Here is a 25,490-nt window from a genome sequence, read left to right as displayed (position 1 = left end):
CGTTCGGGGCGGGGGGAGGGGGAATTGGGGAGTTTGTACGCCTACTTCGCACGTGGATGGGCTCCAAATGCTGACAAGCAAAGATGGAATTTAAGACAGCTGGTCAGTTCAGCAGGATTCTTGGCAACTTATGACACATACGCAGCTTCAGTCGCAGCCAGACATGAATATATATGAATATGTGTGTGTGTGTGTATATATATATATATATATGTTTTCTGAGGTTTTCACGGGTGTTTGTATATAGGTCTTTGGTTGTTCGGGTTTTCTCCCGTGTAAAATTGGAAGTGTCTTGGCGACGTTTCGACTGACACCCACTATGAAGATGTAGCACGACCACAAAGTCAAACAACAGCTATGCAGCTCACCAGCTCAAATCCCCCTGCAGCACAGACTAGACTGAGCACAACCAAGCCCCCACCAACACAGGACACACCCCCATCCAATCAGAGCACAGAAAAACCCCCATCCAATCAGAGCACAGCCAAGCTCCCACCCAATCAGTTCAAACCCCCACTAGCAGTTAAAAGGAAGAAACAGCTGCGATCACACATTGCTCCCAGAAGCACGAAGCTGAAGCCTGAAGATGACGAATGAGACTTCATCGAAACATCGCCAAGACACTTCCAATTTTACACGGGAGAAAACCCGAATAACCAAAGACCTACATACAAACACCCGCGAAAACCTCAGAAAACATATATATACACACACATACACATACATATATACATACATATACACATACACACACACACACACACATACATACACACACAAACTAAATACTGCTTTTAAATGCAATACCTCAAAAACACGTTGGTGATATCCTAACAAGGAAACGTGCGCGCATATACATATATATATTTATATTTATTTATATTCACTGATTGGAGTGGAGTTTGCAACTTTGCATCGGGGGAGGGGAAGGGAGGTCTCGAGGGGAGCCTGCAATCATGCTCTAGGACCAGCAGCGAGTGAGGGGCGTTAAGTCTCTGCTTCTTCATCGTCGTCGCTGCCCGCCACGCTGCTGTCTGTGGACGCCGCGACATCTTCGGCGGCTCCTTTGTAGCGATCTCCTCCTCCTTCGGCGGTTTCGGGGGCCCCGTTATCTTGAGATACGGGGTCTCTCTTAGCCGCTTGAGGGCCACTTTCGGAAGAATTGGCATCCGGTGGCTTTTTAGGTAGTTCTTGGTTGGGATCCCCTAAAAATTCTTGCCACCCTTTCAGTCTCTCTTCTCTTTCCCGGGAGGTTTCTTCAACCTGGGACGAGACACAATTGTCAATATTTGAGGAGGAGGAGGAGAAAGAGGGGAAGGGAAAGCACATTCAAAGACATTTCAAGGCATTGTTTGTTTCATGACCAACAGCTTAGGTGTCGATGTAAAATGTGATTTGGGGAAATCCCTGGGTCACAAGAATCCAACTTCCACAGCGTGTCATTAAACGGTTTTGTTCTAGGGATCAGAAATCCCTTTTAAAAGGGATTTCAGAAGCCAAGTGCAAAGCATGAAGAAGCCCTCTTAAATAACTAAGTTATTCGTGTTTTCGAGTCTGCCAAGACTCCCAGAGGCTGTTTGGACAACGTCCCTGCAATCATCTTGGCAAGATTTCAGAACTGGTTGGCCATTAACCCCTTCTTCCTAGGGCTGAGAGGGAAGGGAAGGTTCCCCTCGCGTATATGTGCTAAACGGCTCTAGGGGGCAGTGCTCATCTCCGTTTCAAAGCCGAAGAGTCACACTGTCCGAAGACGTCTCTTTGGTCATGTGGCCGGCATGACTAAACGCCAAGGGCACACGGGACACTGTTCCCTTCCCACCAAAGGTGGTCCCTATTTTTCTACTTGTATTTTTTACGTGCTTTCGAACTGCTAGGTTGGCAGAAGCTGGTACAAGAAACAGCTCACCCTGTTACGCGGCACCAAGGATTCAAACTGCTGAACTGCCGACCTTTCGATCGACAAGCTCAGCGTCTTAGCCACTGAGCCACCACGTCCCTTTTGAGAGGGAAGGACCTGCCCTAATTTGCCCAACTAGCTCCATCCCTAAGGCAGGACTAGAACTCAGCCCCCCTGCCGCCCCCCCCGGTTTCAATCCTGCAGTCTTAACTGGCTCCCTTCATTACTCATACTCATTTTTTGTTTTTTTAAAAACCCACAACCTTCGTTAAGCCAAATATACCTGATAATCAGTTGTACCGTCCCACGTCTCCACAGAGAGCTGCCGTCCACCAAACCATCGTCCATTCAGTGCCTGTTTGCAAACATCAGCCTCTTCAGATTCCTTGAAGGATACGGATGCTACCCCATCCGGATGCCTCTACACAAACAGGAAGGGGAAACCCATCAAACTAGATTTAGGCATCAGCCGTATTTAAGAGAAGGCCCTATTTCTGAATCACAAGTACAGTCCCCTAAAGGTAAAGGTGAAGGTTCCCCTCACACTATGTGCTACTCATTCCCAACTCTAGGAAGTGGTGCTCATCTCCATTTCAAAGCTGAAGACCCAGTGCTGTCCGAAGGCGTCTTCGTGGTCCTGTGGCCGGCATGACTCAACGCCAAAGGCCCATGGAACGCTGTTACTTCCCACCAAATGTGGTCCCTATTTTTCTACTTGCATTTTTTACATGCTTTCGAACTGCTAGAAGCTGGGACAAGTCACGGGAGCTCACCCCTGCACTAGGGATTCGAACTGCTGAACTGCCGACCTTTTGATCGACAAGTTCAGCGTCTTAGCCACTGAGCCACCGTGTCTCTTACAGCTCCCTAGAGATTTACAAAATATGATAAAATGACCTCTGTTCTAAACTGCCATTTTTAGGGAAAAAAAGACACTGAAATCATTTTAAGTTTCTTTGGATATCACCTTTTTCTGATTATTCTCCTAACGCCTCTCTGTAATGATAATACCTGGTTTTTCCAGAAGTCTAAATAACCCTTCCATGTTATCATCTCATTAAAACCTTTCAACTGTCAAATGCAGCATCTTTTAAAAACTTCTGATTTCAATTTTAAAAACGTGGCTGCTGTCCCAAATCTCACAATACAGGCGTAACGTTTTCTAAAGGCTCAGCCGTATTCCAGTGACACACTGAATAATTAACTTTTGATAAAAAATAAGTTGGTTGGTTCTTCATCAAACAAACAAAACGATTCTATAAGTGGAGCCTGACTAGTGGGGTAATTATTAGGAGTGCTTTTGTAGAAGAATGTTTCAAAAGTACAATGCAAAATTAGGAGTAAGTATTTGTGATACGTACATCAAATATAATAACTTTCTTAACTTGACCAAATTTTTCACATTCTGTCCGTAGATCTTCCCGGATCTCATTTAGCACTAAGGGATCCTCCTGGAAAGACATTTTAAAGAGTATTTTAAAAATGTTCCGAAAGCAAGGACAATTTCACAGGACAATTCTGGCACCCTGGCAAGTCAAATGGGACACCAGACAATCTTGCCTGGATTATCTGCTCTGCACTTTTCAAAAGCTTGTTGGGTTCCGCTTCCATCAATGCTCAAAAGCATAGGTTGAACAGAAAACATCATCCTATAAACCTCTTTAGCCGATCCTAAGCGAAACCGCCTGGTCTTGTCTCAAGGACTAGGAAACCTTGCAAACTTCACGCTTTTTGGGACTACAGGCCTCATGACTCCCAACCCTTGGGTAGATAAAAAGAGATGAACAGATAAAGGAGCCCTGGTGGCGCAGTGGTTAAACTGCAGCATTGCAAACTCTGCCCACCGCCTGGAGTTCGATCCCCGATTGGCTCAAGGTTGATTCGGCCTTCCATTCTTCCGAGCTCATAAAACGAGGACCCAGATTGTTGGGGGCAATATGCAAATCATCATTTACATTGCAAACCACCCAGAGAGTGCTGTAAAGCGCTTCGGGAAGGTATCTAAGCCTAAATGCTATGGCTAAAGATACGTTTGGAGTTATGTTCCACTGGAGGGTAATGTTATGCCTTCAAATACATACAGGAGGAGCAAATGAAATGGCTGGATATGATAGTCCCAACAGCCTCAGCCAGAAACAGCCTAAAAATGGAACCATCCTTTCTAACTTTAGCTGGCCCTACTATGACACAAACACTTCTTGGCTTTTGACAAGGCCAAATTCAGTTGTCGTTTTTGGGAGGCGACCCGTTCCCAGGCCTTACGGAGGAGGGATTAGAGTTTATGAACTCCTGCTGGATATTTTTTTTTTTAACCTACCTCAAAATCTTTGGGATGGAACATGTTTCTGATGATGATAACCCTCTCGTGTCGCAATCTCACATTCCCCTCTTTCTTCTCCGGCCGCCAATCCAGCAGTCTAATGAAATGAAGCAACATTTAAGAGGTTGATGGGTGGATCTCTTCAGTTTCTAAAAGCATTTGTTGAAAAAAAAGAAAAGAAATTAACTGGGTGCTTCTGAAATCAGGGCTGGCAGAATTTTTGTTCCTCCAGTAAAGGAAGGCAGTTTTCCAGGCAGCCTTGAAATTGATGTGTTATCTGCAAGTCACCTACATGAAAGGTAAATCCACATTTTATTAGGAGCTGCCCTCCTGGGTGATTTGAGCTGCTTTAAAGATTAAGGTTTTGTGCATTTTTTAAAATAAACACAACCCTTTAAAAGCCCCAGGTTTCATGAAAAGGCAAACCTAGCAACATTTTCCACGGGCAAATATACATATAAAAGTTTTGGGGTATCCTGACGAACGGCCACGTACTTTTGTTGCTGGGAGAGCTTCTTTTTGTAATCTTTGCATTTCTTTTTCTTCTTGCTGGCATCATATTCCCCCTTAAGCTGGAACTGGGCAACTTCCACATGTAGTTTGTAGCCTCGGATTTCTTTCTCATCCAGCAATTTCAGCGCAAGTTCAACAGATTCTCTCTGGGAAAAGAGAAGAGGGGAAAAAAATACTGATTTACAACTTTTTTTCCCCACCTAAAGAGACCAAGAAAAAATATTTGCAACAGAGATTAAAACACGTGCCTCATAAATCTTGTTGATGTCTGTAGGAATGTCCAGAAGTTAAATTAACTTTAAATAAAAAGAGACTCAAAGGGGCTGGAGATCTATGTTTGCAATAACAATTGCAACCACAAGATCACCGCAAAGGTACCGTATTTTCCCACGCGCAGCTTCTCACATGGAGGTTTCAGAGGCTGAAAGAAGCTTCAGAAAAGAAGCCCCCAAACAGAGCTTCAGAAAAGAAGTTCCCCGAAGAGCTTCAGAGGCTTTTTTTCTGAAGTTCTGTTTTGGAGGCTTTCAGAGGCAGAAAAAAAAAAGCAAAAAAAAAAAAAAAAAGAGCAAGGCACAGAGCTCCCAACCAAGGAACCTGTTGCTAAAATTCACCTCTGGGAACAGCTGATTGGGGGTATTCCGGGAGGCCTATCCACCTGCCAATCAGCTTTTTTCTTATTTTCCTCCCCAAAAACTAAGGTGAGTCTTATACAGTATATTGTAACAAACAACTAACCTTCAAGTAACAACAGAGCCCATCGCCTTTAAGGTTTCCTTCTTTGTCTTTGTAAAGTTTGATTTTGGGTTCCTCCGTTTGAAGATCGCGCATAATGATACCGCATTTCGACATGACGTCCACAAACTCATCTTTTGTAATGTCTGGCGGTAAACCTGGAAAGGTAAAAATTGAAGAAATACAAATGCCACAAAAAAAACCAAATGGATTTTTAAACATTATCAGACAGGGGTGTTGTTGTCCACAGTCCACATTCCATCCCCTGCCCTCCATGGTGTCTTTGTCTAGTCCCCCTCATTCAGCACGGCAGTGTTAAGATCCCAAACTAACGGGTGGGGGATATACAACGCCACTAAAGGAACAATCATAGTTCACTTCAGGTTTTCTAGCTCCCAATTTGGATATAAAATCCTTAAAAGCAGTTCTGCAAATTCTGTAGTCTCGGTTCAAAATATAAGCTTTGGGACCCATGGATATGTTTGAGGTGAACCCTGCAAAGTTGTTTTATCGGCGACAGCGGATTTATCTGCTCCTTGGATTAGGAATGATGAAGAGGTCTGTAGCAGCAGCCACACACACACACCCCAAAATCTTTTGGGCACCAGGGACCGGTTCCGTGAAGTTTTTCCATGGACCGGAGGGGGCGTGGTTTCGCGTGCTGCCTGCATCCCACGGATGGGGCTTGGCTTGTTTGCGCGGCCCGGTTTCTGGTATGCCGTGGCCCGGTGCTGGTCTATAGCACAGCCATTAAACCTGAGATTTAACACAGAGCAGAATGATATCACGGCGTCAACCCTGAAGCGAACCTGACTGGGGCCAGTTTGGAGGCTTCAGGGTTGCCACCCTGCAAAGAAGGGACAGGGAGGGGGAACGTAAGTTAGATAGGGGTTTTGTAGCCAAAATAAAATCATTTCCTGTGGGAACCAAGATCATTCCAACAGGTGGCTGGAGAAAGGAGGAGTGAAGTAACCAGGCAACTGGCCAGCACCTTGATTGGACCATGTGACTGACTGGGGAAAGGGGAGGGTGACTTTCACTTTTAATTAGGTGAAAACCACAGGAACTTTCAGTTGGGTTTTCACCAGTTTGTGCCAATATATCTCCAATAAAATTGCTCTGAGGAGTCTGGAGTTCTGATTTCTATGGGGTTATTACTTGGAACACTGACGCAGGGGATCAAGCCTCAAAATATGGTGCACAGCCAGGCAGGGAACTCTCTTCTTTTGATGTGCTTTGTGTATCAAAGACGGACGTTTCTGCCAGGCCAGTCAGGGCAGCATGACGATGGTGGGGGCTCCAGAAATGCCGTGCATTTTGCAAGCATTATACAGCTACGAAACGGGAGTTTGTATCAAGCACCTCAAAGGTCCCAAATGCTGCAACCGGCCCTCCCAGATGCAGCAGGAAGGCCTTTTCCCATTCAACTGCATAGTTATGAAGCCGTGTATCTAATGCTGGGTTGCCACAAGGTGGCTGTCTAACTAGGAAGTAATTAAAGGAACGTGACTGGAATTAGTTTAGAGGCGCTGGCCTCATATTTAAAGCACAGCAATACATCCATCCTTCATTAAAATGAAGATAAATTTCAGTTCATCAAAGCGGGGACAAAACTGACTACAAAGCCTTTGAGGCACTTCACAAATAATTCAAATATATAGGTCAAGGTTCCCCTCACTCATATGTGCTAGTCGTTCCCGACTCTAGAATAGACTAGAATTTTTAATTGGCCAAGTGTGATTGGACACACAAGGAATTTGTCTCTAGTGCTCAATGCTTATCTCCGTTTCAAAGCCGAAGAGCCAGCGCTGTCCGAAGACGTCTCTGTGGTCATGTGGCCAGCATGACTAAATGCCAAAGGGACACGGAACGCTGTGACCTTCCCACCAAAGGTGGTCCCTATTTTTCTACTTGCAGTTTTTTTTTACATGCTTTCGAACTGCTAGGTTGGCAGAAGCTGGGACAAGTCACCGGAGCTCACCCCGTTACGCAGCACTAGGGATTCGAACCGCTGAACTGCTGACCTTTTGATCGACACGCTCAGCATCTTAGCCACTGCATCCCTCTTCAAATATATAGGACTGGATTTATTCAATACATGTGTTACTTAACACTCTTCCTATCCACTTAAATTTTGCTCCAAAGCTATCCATGTTGTTCTTAAGTCAAGAGGCAAAGATTTCGTGCACCATGAAATATTTGAAATGATATTCAGGGGCTTGAATCCATTTCAAAGGAGAATCACAGCGTAACACCCAGCTTTCACAACCAGCAAAGACTCAAGACCGCTGCTCACCTGTCACATAAACATTTGTATTTTTCTGCTCTTCAACATGAAACCATCCTAGAGGGGAGATAAGGATAAATTAGGATTGCAGCTCTAAAGAAAAGAGAACAGCTCTTCAGATTAAAGTTCATATCAGACTGGGCAGGGGAAAACAGGGAGGAGAAAAGAAGACAGTCCTGGGATATAAACAGCCTGACCTGGGATAAATGGCACCTTCCTATCTTCACAATTATCCAAACTTTAACAACATCCACAACTTCCTACAAGTTGCCTGTAATTTGATCCTTTTAACATTAGGCTTTCTGAGTCTGAATGGCTCTAAAGACGCTCTTGCATGACCCGCACAAGCACAACTCCAACTCCGCAGGAAGACACACATCTCTTCTTGAACAGCAAAACTACTTCTAAGTCATGCACAATGGAGCCGCTTGCCTGCTTCGGCTTTTCTTTTTTCTCCTTTCTGTTTAAGGTCTGAGGGCAGCGGCTGCGATGGTTTGGCTTCGACTGACGGCTTCGACTTGGCGGCCTTGGAATCCGGCACAGCTTTAGATTCAGTCTTCCCAGCGGAGGCCGAGGTATCGGAGCCTTCAGTAGGAAATCCGTAGTTAGCATGGTACGTTGCCAAGAAATCTTCAGTGACCTAAAAACGACGTTGTTCAGGAAACCAATTAGAAACCAAATTAAGGTTTAAGTGTGAGCTACTGCAAGGGCCGGAGGTGGCCTCCTGAAACAAAATAATGCAGATCATGTTCTATTTTTAACTGGTCACAATGGCACAACAACTGATAGGCAGCTTAGAGGGATGACTGGCAGACCTGAAGAGAAGGGGTGAAAGGATGCTACTCTAGGTTTACTACAGAAAGCTACTCGGAGCACCAGCATTTCTTTGAGATCAAGTCATCAAGGAGCTGCAGAATGTTTACTCTCCCCCATTACACACTGCCTGCAAAATTCTCTCTTTGGACATCTAAAAATGTCGACAACTGTCCCCGATATCTTACAAATATTCTTCAGAATTTAGTGAAGAAAGTCAGAGAATTTTCTGGAGCAACTGCTCTTCACCTGATTCAGCAGCAGAACTGCACAACACAGATACAAGTTCACGTTAGACACAGCTCGCAGGTTAATAACCCTGGGTCTAGATGCCAATTCAGAAAGCAAGGTAAATAATTTCTGGAAGAGTGAGGAGAAGTTGGAATCCACACATCTGAAAAGTTGCCAGGGTTGAGAAAAGAAAAAACAAAACAAAACCCAACCCAACCCACTGAACTGTTGTGCTCCCATTTGAGAGTTAAAAGCCTTAAAGGTAAAAGTACTTATCTATTTTTAATAAGGCAGGTTGAAAACTGTAGTAAAGGGATCCTACCGGAGAGATAAGGAGGGTGAGAAGGACAGCAAGCCAAAGGAGCAAGTAAGAAAAACCGAGGCTGGCCGAGAGCTAGGCAGGATCAATGCTCATCTCAAAAAATGGCATTTTGCCCCAGGAAATAAAAGATTATTATTAGCAGAGTTCATTGCTTACTCAGCCTGAAGTTTGAGACCGGAGTTGACAACTTTATTTTATGAGAGTGTGTGTGTGTGTGTGTGTTTATATATTTTATTTATACATTTTTCTTGAACATACAAAAGCGCTTGGTAAACAGTGTATTATCTGGATCAATTTGCTTATATATAATAATGCTTTCCAGTTTCTAATTTCTACCTCTATTATCCAACCATTCATAGAACAAATCCCACGTTAAAAAATATTCTGTATCTTCATCTTTTATCTTTAATGTCAACCTATCCATTTCTGCATTTTTATGTGTGTATGTATATGTAGGATGTATGTGTATAGATGAGATAGATATAGGAGAGATGATACGATAGATAGATATGATAAATATACCGTAGATGACTGATATACCATGTTTCCCTGAAAATAAGACCCTGTCTTATATTTTTCTGAACCCTGAAATAAGCGCTTGGCCTTATTGCCGTGCACTCAAAAACCTGATTGGGCTTATTAACGGGGGATGTCTTATTTTGAGGGAAACAGGATAGGTAGATGGTAGATATACTGTAGATGATAGATGGTAGATAATGATAGATGATAAATATACTGTAGATGATTGATATATGATAGATAGATAATTGATTAATTGATGATTGATAGAGATCGAGATGATAGATGACAGATTGATAGATGAATAGAATAGAATTTTTATTGGCCAAGTGTGATCGGACACACAAGGAATTTGATTGATTGATAGATAGACAGATAGATATTTTAGAATATAAATTTATATGTCACCCCTCTCGCTCTCCAGAGCAACTACCCTGCCATCCATTTGTAGACAGATGATGCAGGGACGGTTATGCTAAGAAAGATTCCGCCTTTTAATGGAATTATTTGGTCTTATAAGAAAGGCTAAAAGGTGTTGTTGTTTTTTTTGAGGGGGGGGGAGGAAAAAAAAAAGCCCCTGCCAAGGAAAGGCTCCCCACTAAAATGAAGGGGAATTCTTCTTCTGCAGCCTGAAACCCAGAAGACGGTCCACCCCCCCACCCCTCCCACAGCCCAGCTTTAGGACTACAACGCCCATCACCCTCCGCCGTCAGGCAAAAGGGAGGGAAGGATGGAGCCCGGTGTGTGTGTGTGTCTCTCTCTCTCTCTTCCCCCCCCCCCGCCCTCAACTCAGGCTTTGGATTGCCCCGCCCTCCCACACACCCCACCCGCGCTGTGCAGGATGGGTCTTGTAGTCCGGCCCACCTTGGGGAACCAGGCCTTCTTGTCGCGGTCCCACTCGTACTGGGTGCCGTCGGCGGGGTCCGTGTAGGTGAAGGGCTCGTCGCCGCCCTCGCCCTCCTTGCGCTCGTAGAGCTCCTGCAGCCGCAGCTGCTGGTGGAAATCCTCGTTGCGATCCGAGCCGCCGACGCTCATGGTGCCGCCCGATCCTCCTCCTCCTCCCGCGACGTTTCTCACCACCAGGGCGCCGCCGGGGCCCGGCCCGGCCTGGAAACGCCTCGCAGCAGGCCCGGCGCTAGGGCGCATGCGCGGGGGCTCTGCTACGCACGCGCGGCCTGGCTCTGTTCGGGCCTCTCCGTCCCGAGCGGGTTACGCGGAGGGCGGCGGGCGCCGCTCGGAGGCGACGGAACCCTCCCTACCCCCGTCGGCTCTTCCGACTCCTGCCGCCGCGGTATAAGCCGCGGTTTAAGCCGCGGTTTCTCGCCTCAGCGGTGGCAAGGCGGCTGCGCAGACGGAGATAGGGCGCTTCTCCGCCGTCGCGACGGAGGGAATTTTATTGCGCAAGCGCAGAAGTGCTCCCCTCTTCTCTCTGCACCCCGCTCCTGTTATTAGCGTATAGCTGAAGAGAAAAAAAGGCCCTGGGTCGCTCACTGCGCAAGAGCGGAAGTCGCTTTTCCAAAAGAAGGCGGGCCTAGGCCGAAAACTGCAATAAACAACAACAAAGGCAGCCAATAAGCTTCGGAGTTGAGCAGTTCGTCGGAAGGCCGCCGAGAAGAGAAGGGCGGAAGGAGATCACAGTGAGGGAACTACGCATGCCCAGAAAGAGTCTCTGTCCTAATCCTTTTGGGAAGAAATCTTTTATTTTTCTCCTTCCTAAACAAATAAAGGAAATGTTCTTCCCAGTTTTCACATTTCAGCCATTTCCATTCCATGTCAACAGTAGGATCATAGTGCCCATACAGTTCATATGGAAGAAAGAGACTTGACTACAGCTTCCATCATCCCCAGCCTGCACAGCTGGGGATGTACAATAAAATGGGGGTTTTACAATAAAATTCTATAAAGTTTACTCTTACGTCATCCCAACCTGATGTGATCTGGAGCTGCTGAACAATGAATCCCATCATCCACAACTTGCAACCTGTACAGCCAGTGGCCTACAGCAGAGGCTGGGTGGGAGCAATGAATCCCATCATCCACAGCCTGCAATCTGTACAGCCAGTGGCCTACAGCAGAGGCTGGGTGGGGGGAAAAACAGCTCATCAAATAGAGAAAATAAAGCAAGATAGTCTACGGTTTTTTTACTATAAAGCAGAGTTTTTTAAACTTGGCAACTTTAAAACAGTGGATTTCAACGCCCGGAATTCCCCCAGGCAGCCATGAAAAACACTGCTGTTAAGGAAAATCCTCAGACCTCAACCCTGGGATGATACCCTTTATTTACTTTCTGGTTAATAAAGCCTCAGAGGAATCGCACCCATAAATTAAACTCCTTGCCTTTGTGGCTGTAAAGCATCAAGCCTTTGAAATCGATACTCCAGAGCAAAAAATATCTCGCTGTCATACCCAGCGGAACAATAATTCAAATGTAAAAGGGAAACCCTTGTCCAGAAGGGCCATTAAATCACAACCAAACGAGCTGTCAGAAGGACTTGCTGGAGATGTAATTTTAGATTTGTCAATAACTTTTTGCCTTCATCTCCACTTTCATCCTGGCTGCCTTGTTAGAGATACCTTCACACTTCCAAAATAGAAGTTTGAAAAGCAGTGTCACAATTATGGCCCAGAGATGCTCTGGATCCAAGCTGAGTTAGCGTGGTTTCGAGATGATGGTGGTTTTTTAATGAATTTATCCGTGAATAAATGCATCTGTGGCATATTGGGGAAAAAACGAACAGCGTCAAAAGTTTATAGAGTTTAGTGAATTGGAATGGTTTCAAAATATTAAGATAAGAAAAGCAGTTTTAAGTAATTCATTAGCATAGGAACTCAGAACATACTGTGATACTGTAATAATAAGGCGGTAGAATACCTTCCTTCTTTAGGGCAGTACAAGCTGGAGATACTAGTTCAGTCCGGTTGGTTATTTTTTACTTGGGTAATACTCTAAATGCATTCATTTAATATTGAACTCACTGAATTCAGTGGCACTTCTGGGAAAACAGCAATTTAGACTGCGCCAAAACTAGCAGCATTCTAGCCCTGTTGGAGTTCTTTTTTATTTTTTTACTGAAAATTCAATAAAATTAAACGCAATATAATTTCAAATGAATGCGCAAATGATGACAGCTAATGAGTGCAATGGTTGGAGGGTACACGTGATGGTCTTTCTGCTAAAATCAAGCAAGGTCGTGCACACACTTGACAGTAAATCAGGAAGCCCATAATTGTGGAGTCTGTCTGGCAAGAACAAAGAACGCTTATCCACAAGAAATAGGCATGCATAGAGCTCGTGACAATTCTGGGTAGTTAGAAAGCTGATAAAAGTAACTAAGTGTTAAGCAACTTGCAGACCTCAGCTAAAAGCAGTGGTGGGATTCAAGTAATTTAACAACCGGTTCTCTGCCCTAATGATTTCTTCCAACAACCAGTTTGCCAAACTGCTCAGAAAGTTAACAACCAGTTCTCCCGAAGTGGTGCGAACTGGCTGAATCCCACCACTGGCTAAAAGGTAGGAATAGAGATAGCTTGGAGTGTGTTCAATAACTCATTAGCCAAGGTTTAGGAATAGAAACAGCTAGAGATCAATAGAACAAATTGTAGAATTATTACTAAAATGTTTATTAGATGATATTTTTTATTATCTCGCCTTGTCCTGCCTTCCTCTTTAGTGAAAATGTATAAAGTTTTCTTAATCTTTGGTTCTTGGCCAGGAGCCATTTTCCTTGGAGTACTCCAATAAAAAGCAATAAAAAAAACCCTGCACCCCATGTCTGGCATCCTTCATTGGCCTCGGCACCAGGCTCAGACCCGAACTGGGGACAACACACGTGCTTTATATTACAGGTTTTTTAAAAAGTTTAGTATGTATAATTCAGCCACCGTGGGGCATAAACTATGGTTAATGACGTGCGTTGAACCAAGTGTGTCTCTGTCAGCAAACCACACTACAGCAAATAATGGCTTAGTGAGGGATGTGAATCAAGTCCGTAGGGAAATGTGCATTTTATCCTGGCCCCAGCTCAAAAATTGCACCATGGGGAGCAGAGTAAAATCTAGTACTTCTGTGTAGTCCAGCGTCAGTAGAAAAAACCCAGCAGTTGGTTCCTTATTTAAGTGAGGATTTGCCCTGCGGCATACTCACAGGAGCAATGCCGTAACCAAAACCCTGGGAAAATATAATAACTCCAGGCCTCCATTTCATTTGAATGATGGTAGAAATTATTAATCAAGAGAAGGAGGCTTCTAATGAGATTCATTAAGATTGCAATAGCTAAAAAAACAAAAGCAAGAGTTCTCGAACTCTCAGGGCATTCCAAGACGAACAAGAATCCCGAAATCATTGGGCCAAACTCATCTTGTGGAAAAAAGTATTGAACATCACTATAAATGCTGAGTGATCGATACTGATGATAAGCCTAAACCCAACTCTTTGATGGAGATGGTCTCACGACTAGACATGGGTCGAACCTCATAAAATCAGAAATTGGCCGCTTTGGACTCTTCTGACATTGGAGGTTTCCCCCGAAAAGATTGGACAACCGTTTGTCTGGAATGGTTACCGGGTTTCCTGCCTGAGCAGGGGGTTGGACTAGAAGACCTCCGAGGTCCCTTCGAAGTCTGTTATTCAATAACATGACACGGAATCGGTTACCATTTCCTGTACTGAAAGCAAGCTTTATTAGGGCCACTTAATCATTTAAATTTCACAACAAGGTTGCAGGACGATGCTTTTTGATGATAAATGCAAACCTCCGACTTCATTCAAGAAAGGGGCAAGGACATTATAGGCAGTTCTCCACTTAACGGCCACCGGAATTTTTCGTCGTGAAGCGATGTGTTTGTGAAATGTGCTGTGCCCGATTTTAATGACTTTTTTCAGCCACAGTGCTTAAGCAAATCATGCAGACCTTAAGCGAATCTGGCTTCCCTTCCTCCCTCCATTGACTTTGCGTGTTAGAAGCCTCTTGAGACGATCACAGATGACGATAATGACATGAGTCCAGGATGTGGCTACCATCATAAATAGGCTGGCTTAGAGCATTACCTCCCGTATTTGAAAGTCCTATACAGTAGTGGCCAAAATTGTGAAAACCTTTTGGGAAAAGTGGATTTTTGAGGTTTGATGGCTAATAACACCACTTTTTTGGGGGGGAGTTTCAAGATAATCCTATTCCATTGATGGAATGGCCTGGGAATAGCCCTGACCTTCGCTTAATTGAAAATCTATGGAGCTGACTAAAGAAATTTGTTAGTCAGAAGCGACCTAGCAATAAAACCCGGTTAATAGAAGCCGTCATTCAATCCTGGTTTCACATGATAACAGCTGCAGAACTAAAAGACTTGGTTTACTCCATGGGAAGATGCTGTAAAGCCATCATTGATGCTAAAGGTTACCCAACGAAGTATTAACTGACATGGGATCATTTTTGTATATCTCGTTTTTTCTAGGGTGATCATTTTTGTATATCTTGTTTTTTTCTACGTGTTTCATTTTTCTTCTTTATACTTTAACTGCTTTTCTAATAGCAAATCCTTCATCGAAGTTATTGCATTACATTCTTGTTTAAATTATCTTTCCATTGATATATAACTTTATGGTACTACTTCCCAAAAAAAAGGGGGTGTTATTAGCCGGTTTTAAAAAATACACTTTTCGCAAAAGTTTCCACAATTTTGGCCACTACCGTACATAATGGCCTTGAATGCAGAAGCCAATGCCTTCAGAAGCAGAATATGAAGGGAAGGGCTTATTGGCCGTTATTTGCAGGCAGTATATATATATATTTGCTGGGAGGATTTTGATGGTGTATGTGCTACTTTATGATTAATTGATGCTAATCCGTTTTTTGTTTTTCATGAAACCTCCGTATCTAATGCAAGAAACAGTGGATGGAAACTAATCCAGGAAAGAAGCAACCTTGAAGTAAGGAGAAATTTCCCGACAGTGAAAACAATAAACGGTGCTCCATCACTGGAGGTTTTTAAGAAGAGATTGGACAACCTTTGGTCTGAAATTGTATAAGGTCTCCTGCTTTACCAGGGGGTTGGACTAGAAGACCGCCGAGGTCCCTTCCAACTCTGTGATTCTGTTAATACTATTTGAGCGTTGCTAGCCAGGCCTGTTCTCCTCCTGCAGTTGCCAGATAACGGCTCACCTTTTCCTTCCTACGCAGCTTCGAATGTTCTGTACCCTGATCTATAGCAACCCAGGCTCTTGCTTCTCGTCCTTGCAAGGGCCAAGGACGGGAATATGTGGGGTTTGATTAAGTTGAACATGCCTGGGAGGGCAACTTGGGAGGAAAACCACGTAGAAGACATGCATGTGTGAAACAGATGGCTGTGATTTGCAGCTAAGTTCTGCGATGCCGAGGTGTGAGATCTTAAGGATGCATTGGGAAGGTTTCTGATGAGTACAAGAAGCTCTCCTTGAACCTTCAGCAATTTTCTGGATCTTGCCAATAGATCTAGCGGGACGGCGATCCTGAAGTATAATTAAACGCTCTCCTCTTCTTTGGTGATACTATAATCCGTGAGCAAAGTGACACTGATTTCCGAGCCCGTGACTGACATGGCTCTGCTCGGGGTGTGGGTCTGAGTGAGGCTGGCCCTTCTGACGGGCATCTTGGCTTTGCAGCACAAGATTTCCTTCTTGAAATGTTGGCGGAAGCTTTTACTCAGCCAGTAGAGAGCGAAGGGGTTGACACAGGAATTGCTGAAGGCCAACGCCCGGGAGAAGATGGTGGCCACCAGATGGAAAGCGGACGTGTCTATGGAAGTGTGGTAGGTGAACGAACGGTATAGGTAGAGGATGTGGTTGGGTAGCCAGCAGAAAGCGAACAAGCCAACCAAGACCAGCACCGTTTTGGCCACTCGCTTGCGGGATTCAATCTAAGGGGGAAAATACATGCAAATTTATTGTTCCTGGTTTGTACACAAGCTTCTTTAAATAAGCTAACATCAACATGGCAGGAAAAGATAAACACTGCTAGTCCTTTTTTGGCTAATTGATGACTCCAAAGAAAGTAACTTACTTACTTACTTACTTACTTACTTTCTTTCTTTCTTTCTTTCTTTCTTTCTTTCTTTCTTTCTTTCCTTCCTTCCTTCCTTCCTTCCTTCCTTTAAACCAATGATATAATGACAACATACAGTCCATCCAAGCTATCTGGTTCTTGAGCACTACTCTGAATGTTGCACCATAAAAGCATGATCCATCAAGAGTCGTCTTAGGTTGTTTCCATTTTCAATTCCATTAGAATGGTATTCAAGCAGCCCCGATTTTCTATTTACATACATCTTCATTTCAAATTCTTGTTTGCTTTGTAATTACATCTCTTCTCTCATTCCTGTATATCATTAATCAATCCGTGTATCATCTGGGTACAACAATTTTCTGTCATCATCGTCAACATTTATCATCATTTTCTTAATGCTTAACATTTATCTTTCCTCTTTCATTGAATTTTAACTTAACAAAGGAGTGGAAAAGGAGAGAGGAGTAGAGAGAAGGAAGGAGGGGGGTAGGGAAGAAAGGAAAGAGGGATAGAAGAGAGGGAAAAGGAGAGGAAGAAAAGGGAGGGGGAAGAAGAGTAGGAGAGAGGGTTAGAAAGGGAGGAAGAAGAGAGGAGTGGGGGAAGGGGAGAGGAAGGAGAAAAGGGAAGGAGAGGAGGAATGAGGAAAGTAGAAAGAGATAGAAGAAGGAAGAAAAGGGAAGAGGTAGAGAAAAGGTTGTGGTAAAATAAAGGAGAGGAAAGAGCAGTCCCGAACAAATAACAAAGGAAAGTAAAAGGATAAGATGAATGGTTAATGATTAATGATAGATAAGAGACTGCACATTTAAATATGTTTATGAGAAATTAAAATAAAAAACTTTTTGTATAAAAAAAAGAGTCATCTTATGTTCTCCCACAAGCCAGGTAAATATTACCAGCACTGCATCCAACATGTGCAGCTCCTTGGTAGAATTTACAGAAAGGGGTATTTAATTTTAGTAATTAGACTTGGAAAAATATGGAGGAGGAACTCACCATTTAAATAATGGGGAGTGGAAGTTTTGGAGAGAAAACCAGTTTGTTGGTGAGAGGATAAGGCACTGGACTAGAAGGAAAGGAACCTGAGTTCCAGTCCTGCCTTAGTGATGGAAGTCAACTGGAGGTCAACGAGGCAGGGATGTCCAACCTCTGCAACTTTTAACACTTGTGGATTTCAACTCCCAGAATTCCCCTGAGGAGTCAAGGACTGACTTAGAGCAGACTAGGTTCAGCTTCCTATTTTTTTATAAAAGCTAGGCTAGACTGCTACTGCTGCTTGCCAGATTTTTCTCTGAGATAACAAGCGTGGAAACATCTCCCCAGTTCCTTTCTGCCGCTTATCAGCAGAAAACCAGAGCTGGGTGTCGCCTGTCCTTGATAAAAACGGCAAAGAAAACATGGTCTTATGTAACACAAGAAGTAGAAGGGAAAAGGGTGCTACAGTTATGAGAGAGAAAAGACCAAATTTGGTTTTTCGGGAGTTAAATTCCAGATGACTATGGATTAGAGATTCAAAGCTGAAGCCAACCTCAGTAGCCCGATTAATGGACCTCGTTAATTTATTATATATATATATAAAAGAATAGTTTATTTTTATTTTATAAACTTTATACAGCTGCCCACCTCACAAATATGACTGGGTGGTGCACAATGAAACAGTAATGATGCTTTCTCCCCCAAACACCGAATCTACTTGTGGGTCACACGTACTTCAAAGAGAACTTTTGGATCCCAAAACAGTGATGCCCTTTGGGGACAAAATGCATCCATTGGCTCAACCTTTCGTAACCCTCCTTGCAGTGGTGGGATCTTTCCGGTTTAACAACAGGTTCGGTGACTGTGCACGCGTGCGCAGTTCAATGAAAAATCACCTTCTGCGTTCCTGCTAGGGAATTAAAACAGCTGAGGCGCGACAATCCGCTCTACCGTACTAATTATCTTATGTGAAGATAAAGGTAAGTAAAGCACGAGCCCTTTGGGTGGGTGGGCCCAGCTGATAGTCGGAGAGAACCGGTTCACTCCCAGCTGATCGTCGGAACTACCAGTTTGTCCGAACCGGTCTGAACTGGTAGAATCCCACCCCTGCCTCCTTGAGTTCTTTTTATGACACCCACATGCCTGTGAACATCCTGCGATTGAGTGATCTCATTGGGTTGAGCTCCATGTTCTCCAAAAAGACCTATCTCTAAGTGAGAGAGAAAAAACCCTGTTTCTGTTTCAAAAGACCCATGTCAACCCTCAGGCTGACCTGGATGAAGCCATCTTGGGGCTTCAATGCTGCCACAGTAGAGCTGAAGGAGAGGGAGTGGGGATGGGGGACTAGAGATAGCTGGGGCTGTGTAGTCAAAATAAAATGCTTTCTTCTGGGAACCAAGGACGTTCTCACACCTGGCTAGAGGAAGGAAGAGCGATGTTACCATACCTGCGGACGCTGCCATGATTGGGCCATGTGACTGATTGTTTGGGGTTGGGGGGGGATTTTTAATTGGGTGAAAACCAAGGAATCTCCCAGAGTTGCCTACCTGCTTACGAGCGTGACCTTGCTCTTCTGCAGGCATACTGGATGTGCTTTTATAGAGGGTCCTGGCAATCAGGAAGTAATAGATAGATATGATCGCTAGGGGTAAGATGTAGAAGATCAAGAAGCAAACCAGCGAGTGGACTTCCTGCAGGACACGTTCAGAGATGGGATACGGGGCACAGGTTTTGAGGGTGGTGTTCCTCTCGGGCAGGTGGAAAATATAGAGATCAGAAGATACGGCTTCCGGAGTAGCAAATAACATGGAGACAATCCAGATGCAAGCAACTTTGCAACAGGTCTTCAGAACGGCATCCGAGTGGAGCTCCAAGGGTTTCACAATCGCCTTGTACCTACCAAAGAGAGTTTGTGTCAGCTCTTGGAGAGCTAATGAAATGACTGCAAAACAATAGAACACGATGGTCTTGAACACAAGTGGGCAACCTTCTGTTGTGACCATTTCTGAGGAGAGAATCTCGGTGAGCGGGAGAATGATGGGGTGGGGACCTTCAGGGTTTCCCCTCCTTTGTTTGGGGAGGGTATAAGAGGGGCGGGCTGCGGGTCCTTTGTTTTTCAAACTATGTGTCAAGCCTGGAAGCTATCTTTGGCATTGGCTCTTCAGGCCTGCCACATTTAGTGCTGTGGGAAATTGGGAGGGGGGATTGTATGTAGCATGGGTGATTTATAGTCAAAATAACATTCCTTTCTCAGAAAGTCAAGGACATCCTGCCCTGCACCTGGAAGAGTATGACTGGGAGGCAACTCCAGTTGGTGCTTTGATTGGACCAAGTGATGGACATGTGGGTGCAGGGGAAGGGACGTGGACTTTCTTTTGGGTGGGGAAAACTTGGAAGTTTTCAGATTCGGCTTTTCCCAGATGTGCCAATATGACACCTCTAATAAAATGGAATTTTGAGGAACTTCAAGCCTCTGAGTTTTCTTTCGTTGGGGGTATTACTTGGAACCCTGACACTATGTTGAATCTCTCTCAGGATTATACCACAATCTGTGTGTGTGTGTGTTTATGTGTTACCCTGAAACGTGGAGGGAAAGAAAAATACACCATACAGTTTTAGTAACTTTACTCAGAGACCTCCTAAAGCCAACATAAAGATCTTCTAATGATACTTCCACCCTCCAAGCCCTGGGTATGCGTTATTTTCCCCTGGTCCAGATGTTAAACAGCTGAATCTCTGGCGCTACTTATTGTTATATTTTGCAAATATACTTGTCCTGTGAACTGCTCAGGTTTAATAAAGGCCAGTTGATTTAGTCCAGAAAATCAAAACTTGTATGAATCATAGGCAATGGGCCGCAGAGTTGTTCTTATCATCCTGGCATTTCATTTCGTATTTTTTGTAAATTACTTTCCCACACCACTAGGTAGCACCAAGATATAGCAGAGATGCTCTCTTTTTTTTAGGCATTTTGTTTTTCAAACATATCATTATTCTTCCTCCGGCTCGTTCATTTGTTGGCTGCGCCGTAAATGGTATCGTTTTTAGATGTTAGCAGCGAATTTTAAAGAATTTGCTTCATAATTTCCCGATTCTCTTCCATTAAGGGAGGGGGGGGGGGAAATCGACCGCATTGGCTTTCCATTACTTGGAAATGAAAAGGAACATTTTAAAGACTGAAACAGCCTGAAGGATAAGGAGATGCTCAACAGCAGTGATTTTGCTCCACTAGAAAAACAAATCTTCCAAACCGTAGCCTACGCTCACACAAATACATTTGCCCACGCATCAGAATTCACATCCATTTCTGGTCAGAAGATGTCCCAGCTATCAACTGTGAGGGGATCAGGAGTGATCAAATAGAAACAAAGAATGCAGGGCTTAAGCTGTGGAAAATAACTGGATCTGTCCATTTGACAGTCAAGTCTGCAGACCAGCATAGTCCCGGGAAGTTTAATTTCTTACGACGCCTTCACGAACAGTTAAATGCTTGAAACTCACCTGTCAGCGCTGAGGACCGTCAGCGTGAATACAGATACCCCCACGGAGGTCCGCTGGATAAAAGACAGGAGTTTACAGCCGATTCGTCCGAACAACCACGTATCCACGATGTAACAGGCAGCGTCTACCGGCACGCAAGTCAACAGAAGGAGCAGATCTCCAAAAGCCAGGCTGGTAATGAAAATATTGGGGACGGTCTGCATGGATTTGATCTTGAAGAAGACTTTGACAAGGATGACGTTCCCTAGAAGACCCATGGAGATGATGGTAGCGTAGGCTGCGTAAATAGTACAGAGGGTCACCAAACCAAGGGAGGCATCTTCAGACCAGCTTTCCTGGCTTGTTTGGTTGCTCATTAAGGAGGCCGGCTCTTCTGTTGAGTTGACATCTTCGTAGAGATCAGCGTTTCTCACCAGCAGGGATGACCCTGCCATGTTTGACGGCTCCGGGGTGGAATTCAACTGAAAGGAAACCCTTAAAACTCACCCCATATTATGTCCTGTCTGTGAAAAATGTGAAAAAGATGAAGAGGGGTCCAAGCAATTCACTCGAAAAATCAACTGCTCAGGAGATTCAACTCTTTTCCTCTTGCTGTGGAGTCACCAAGCGTGATAGAGACAAATATGCATAGATTTCACTGCTGAACTGTGTGGGAGGTGGAGAAGATGGTTGGGGTTTCTTTTCCCCCTTTCTCTCTCTTTCTCTCTCTCTCTCTCTCTTTTCCTTTTTTGAATATGCTTCGGAGCTACTGTGGGTGACAGTGGAGACAGAGAGATAGAGAAGCAAGTAAATTCAGATTGCAAAATATGAAAGGAGGCATCAGGTGTGAGTTTCTTTACCTCCTGGCCCACTGTTCTGTCAGCCGGTTTTCAAGTACATCCAGCTTTCTTCATGACAGTTTATTTCATTTTATTTGCAAAGGGAATTGGCAAGAGACGGAATTCTGCCTCTTGAATAACTGGAATGTAACAGATTGAAAAAGATGAGGAGTCTGCCACAAACTAGAGCTGACAAGTTTGAGAAGCAGAAAAGAAAAGGCTCGTGATTTGCTTTCACGAGTTATTGAAACTTTGCTTGACGCGGTCCAGGAATGTTTCCAACTTACCTGTGAGATCGGACAATCAGCTACTGTAGTGGAATGTAGTCTGGATTCCCCAGAGAGAGAGGCCGCATCGCAGAGGACCAAGAGAGACAGTTTGGTTGGAAGTAAGCAAGTCAAGACAGCTTGTTCCTAAGAATTCTTAGAACATCTCTTTTTAATGGGTCAAGTAATTTGCTTTAGTTTGGCAAGATTTCTGTCTCTATGTGAGGCACAATAAAGGAACTTGCTCAGGAGTAACTCTGGGTGTCTTTCTTGGTTTTGAGGGGGTTGACATCGATCCCAAGTGGAACCGCCTACCTTCTAAAGTCACGGGGGCTCCATCACTGGAGGTTTTCAAGCAAAGGAATGGACATGGATTGGGATACTCTGAAAATTTCTGCCCTGCCTTCCTGCATCTTTTGTCTATGAGCATCTTTGTTGGCCAAGAGGCTTCTGAGTCTTCAGGTACCCTGGTGACATTCTTAGAAAATAACGGGATTATAGGGCCATGAAGGCAAACCTATGACATGCCTGCCACAGGTGGCACAGATAGCTATATCAGTGGGCATGTGAGCTCAGCTCCAGCTGATTTTTGGGCCTTCTGGGCCCACCAGAAGTAGGGAAACAGGCTGTTTTCTGCCTCCAGAGAGCCTGGGGTGGGGGGAGGCCTGTTTTCCCCTCTCACCTGGCTCCAGAGCCTCTCTGGGAGTCTGGGGAGCCCAAAAACGGCCTTTCTCATCCCCCAGAGGTCCTCTGGAAGCTGAAAATGGCCCGTTTGCCAACTTCCAGTCCCACCGGAAGTTGGAAAATGGACCATTTCTGGCATCCGGAGGACCTCCCGGGGGGGGGAAGGCTTCTAGAGAGGCCCTGGAGACTGGGGACAGCAAAAACGGGCCTTCCGGTCCCACCAGAAGTTGGCAAATGGGCTATTTTCAGCCTCCGGAAGACCTCCAAGGGGGGGGGGAGAAGGCTGTTTTTGCCCTCCCCAGACTCCTAGAAAGGCTCTGGAGCCAGGTGAGAGAAAAACGGGCCTACTGGGCCATCATGTGCCAGGAGCGGTGCAGGGTGGGGCACATAGAATTATGGGTGTGGACACACATGCATGGGACCCTCCCAGCCCCCCCCCCCCTCCTGGCACGAGATGGCAAAAATGTTAGCCATCACTGTCCTAGATGTTCGAACCCTGGATTATTGGATCATCACGGTTGCTCACAAAATCATTTGTCCTGCTAGACGCGCCTGAAGGCCTTCAAGCCAAAGGGAGGGGAGGGGGCCTCCATCACAAACTCTTCATGCTCCCAAGAAAAAGAGTAGTTAAAGCAGCTTTTTTTTTCTTTTTGAACTACAGAAAAAAACAAACGATCCCAAGCTTTTATTCGTGATGAACGATGACCCGCCGATTACCCTCCCACCCTATCCCAAAAATTAATCATCAGAATATTCCACATTATGTCTCTGCTCTGTTCGGATTTGAGATGCCTTTTAAGAGTGGGTGACTGCAGGCTGTGGGGGTCTTTTGCAAAAAAAAAAAAATGTGTTATTCAGATCTGTTTCCAAAGAGGTGGGCCAACTACCTCCAGTAGATATGAATATTCATAAGGCTTGAGTCACTCTGATTTTTTTTTTTTAAAAAAAGAACAAGCGCAAATGGCATTTGCATTTTGAAAAGGTGCATCAACTGATTCTCGATTCGCTTCATTATCTCCCATTTCTGAAGCTGTCAGGGAAGAGTTTCCAGGCAGAAAGAAAAAGGATGGTGTATGTTGATATTACGCGCGTAAATGCACAAAGCCCGACATCCCAGAATAAGCCTGAATCATTATCAATAGAATCATTATGCTGCTGACATTTTTGGTACAAAACATCTTTTTCAATAAAACTTTTTTTTCCCTCCCAACACCGAACCTTCTTCCTCTCCCTTTGGTCGAAGTGGGGTACATAAATAGATTGTGCATCGTTGTCATAAAAAGCAAAACAATTTCCAGATCCGCCCACCCACCCAAAATTAAAAATCGGTCCCTTTCGGGCCTAGGATTTGACGGTCCCTCTTTCAAGCTGCACATCCAAAGCAATTATTCCATATTTTCCTCTACCTGCACCAATAGCATCCCTGTAGCATCAGCTATCTTTCTGCTCCTGGCATGATTTACGCCTTCGAATAAAATTACAGGCCTTCAGTCCAAGTGACAACTTGAACAATGCAGCGTTGGAAGGCGACTTGGTACAATCTTGAAGCTGTGTGGTGGAAAGAACAAAGGCGCTATCTGGCAGAAGAATATCGAACTAATGGGAGAAAATACTCCTCTCTCGAATAATTGGCATGCTGCGATTGGCGTCAACAAACAAGCCTTTTGTTGATTTTGTTTTGTTGGCTTGCTTCTAATTGATTTTAAAAACATCGTTCCACGTGCGTCTTTTCCAGTCTGGTGCTCCTGTGTTAAATGGCTGTAAAAAAATCAGGCTCAACACCTTTTTTTTTTTTTAATATGAATTTATATCCCGCCCTTCTCCGAAGACTCAGGGTGGCTTACACTGTGTTAAGCAATAGTCTTCATCCATTTGTATATTATATACAAAGTCAACTTTTATTGCCCCCAACTATCTGGGTCCTCATTTTACCTACCTTATAAAGGATGGAAGGCTGAGTCAACCTTGGGCCTGGTGGGGCTTGAACCTGCAGTAATTGCAAGCAGCTGTGTTAATAACAGACAGACTTAGTCTGCTGAGCCACCAGAGGCCCCTAAGACCTGTGGCGGGTTTCAAAATATTTTATTTTTTCTGTGGGTGTGGCTTGGTGGGCATGGCTTGGTGGTTGTGGCATGGGTAGGATACTGTAAAATCTCCATTCCCTCCCCACTCCAGGGGAAGGTTACTGCAAAATCCCCATTTCCTCCCAATCAGCTGGGACTTGGGAGGCAGAGAATAGATAGGGGTGGGGCCAGTCAGAACTACTCAAAATTTCCGCTACCGGTTCTCCAGAACTGGTCAGAACCTGCTGAAACCCACCTCTAAGAAGTACCGTTTTTGCACACCTGGTGAACTTTTTTTTTTTAATTTAACTTCAAGAAGACCTCTGGAGGCTTCTAATGGTTCTGGGTTCGAACTCCACAATCTCTTGGTCACTCTGAATAGACCTGATGGGGATTGTGGTTTGGAATCTCTGGCCAGCATCTGATATTTCTTCATCTGAAGTCTCACGCTTGGTTTTGTTTACCTCTAATCTTGGGTTTTTGGGCTCAGTGGCTAAGATGCTGAGCTTGTCGAT

General features: G+C 44.5%; 2 protein-coding genes across 2 annotated transcripts; both read right to left on the bottom strand.

The window, feature by feature from the left end:
- Nucleotides 1–854: 854 nt before the first annotated feature.
- Nucleotides 855–11,065, bottom strand: HTATSF1 (HIV-1 Tat specific factor 1). Its single transcript, XM_058197148.1, has 9 exons — nt 10,499–11,065; nt 8,182–8,389; nt 7,759–7,806; nt 5,466–5,620; nt 4,713–4,876; nt 4,215–4,314; nt 3,259–3,348; nt 2,181–2,318; nt 855–1,263 (listed from the first exon to the last, which is right to left on the bottom strand). The coding sequence occupies exons 1-9, from the start codon at nt 10,778–10,780 to the stop codon at nt 988–990; spliced, it is 1,461 nt and encodes a 486-aa protein (XP_058053131.1). The 5' UTR covers nt 10,781–11,065; the 3' UTR covers nt 855–987.
- A 4,972-nt stretch (nt 11,066–16,037) lies between these two features.
- On the bottom strand, nt 16,038–21,578 carry BRS3 (bombesin receptor subtype 3). The gene is made up of 3 exons (XM_058154626.1): nt 21,145–21,578; nt 19,191–19,539; nt 16,038–16,525 (listed from the first exon to the last, which is right to left on the bottom strand). Exons 1-3 carry the CDS (start codon nt 21,576–21,578, stop codon nt 16,130–16,132), a joined length of 1,179 nt encoding a protein of 392 aa, XP_058010609.1. The 3' UTR covers nt 16,038–16,129.
- Between the last annotated feature and the right edge of the window lie 3,912 nt (nt 21,579–25,490).

This window comes from Ahaetulla prasina, chromosome 11, assembly GCF_028640845.1.
Source record: "Ahaetulla prasina isolate Xishuangbanna chromosome 11, ASM2864084v1, whole genome shotgun sequence".
NCBI lineage: Eukaryota > Metazoa > Chordata > Lepidosauria > Squamata > Colubridae > Ahaetulla > Ahaetulla prasina.
The sequence above is the reverse complement of the archived record's forward strand: the minus strand, read 5'-3'. Positions and strand labels throughout refer to the sequence as shown.

Coding starts and splice junctions, on each gene's coding strand:
- HTATSF1 (XM_058197148.1), bottom strand. CDS start 10,780: ATGCGCCCTAGCGCCGGGCCTGCTGCGAGGCGTTTCCAGGCCGGGCCG. Junction 7,807..8,181: donor AAAAAGAAAAGCCGAAGCAG/GCAAGCGGCTCC, acceptor TCTCCCCTCTAG/GATGGTTTCATGTTGAAGAG. Junction 4,877..5,465: donor GGCTCTGTTGTTACTTGAAG/GTTAGTTGTTTG, acceptor CTCTTTTCCCAG/AGAGAATCTGTTGAACTTGC.
- BRS3 (XM_058154626.1), bottom strand. CDS start 21,578: ATGGCAGGGTCATCCCTGCTGGTGAGAAACGCTGATCTCTACGAAGAT. Junction 19,540..21,144: donor ACGGTCCTCAGCGCTGACAG/GTGAGTTTCAAG, acceptor TCTCTTTGGTAG/GTACAAGGCGATTGTGAAAC. Junction 16,526..19,190: donor AAGGTCACGCTCGTAAGCAG/GTAGGCAACTCT, acceptor TTTCCCCCTTAG/ATTGAATCCCGCAAGCGAGT.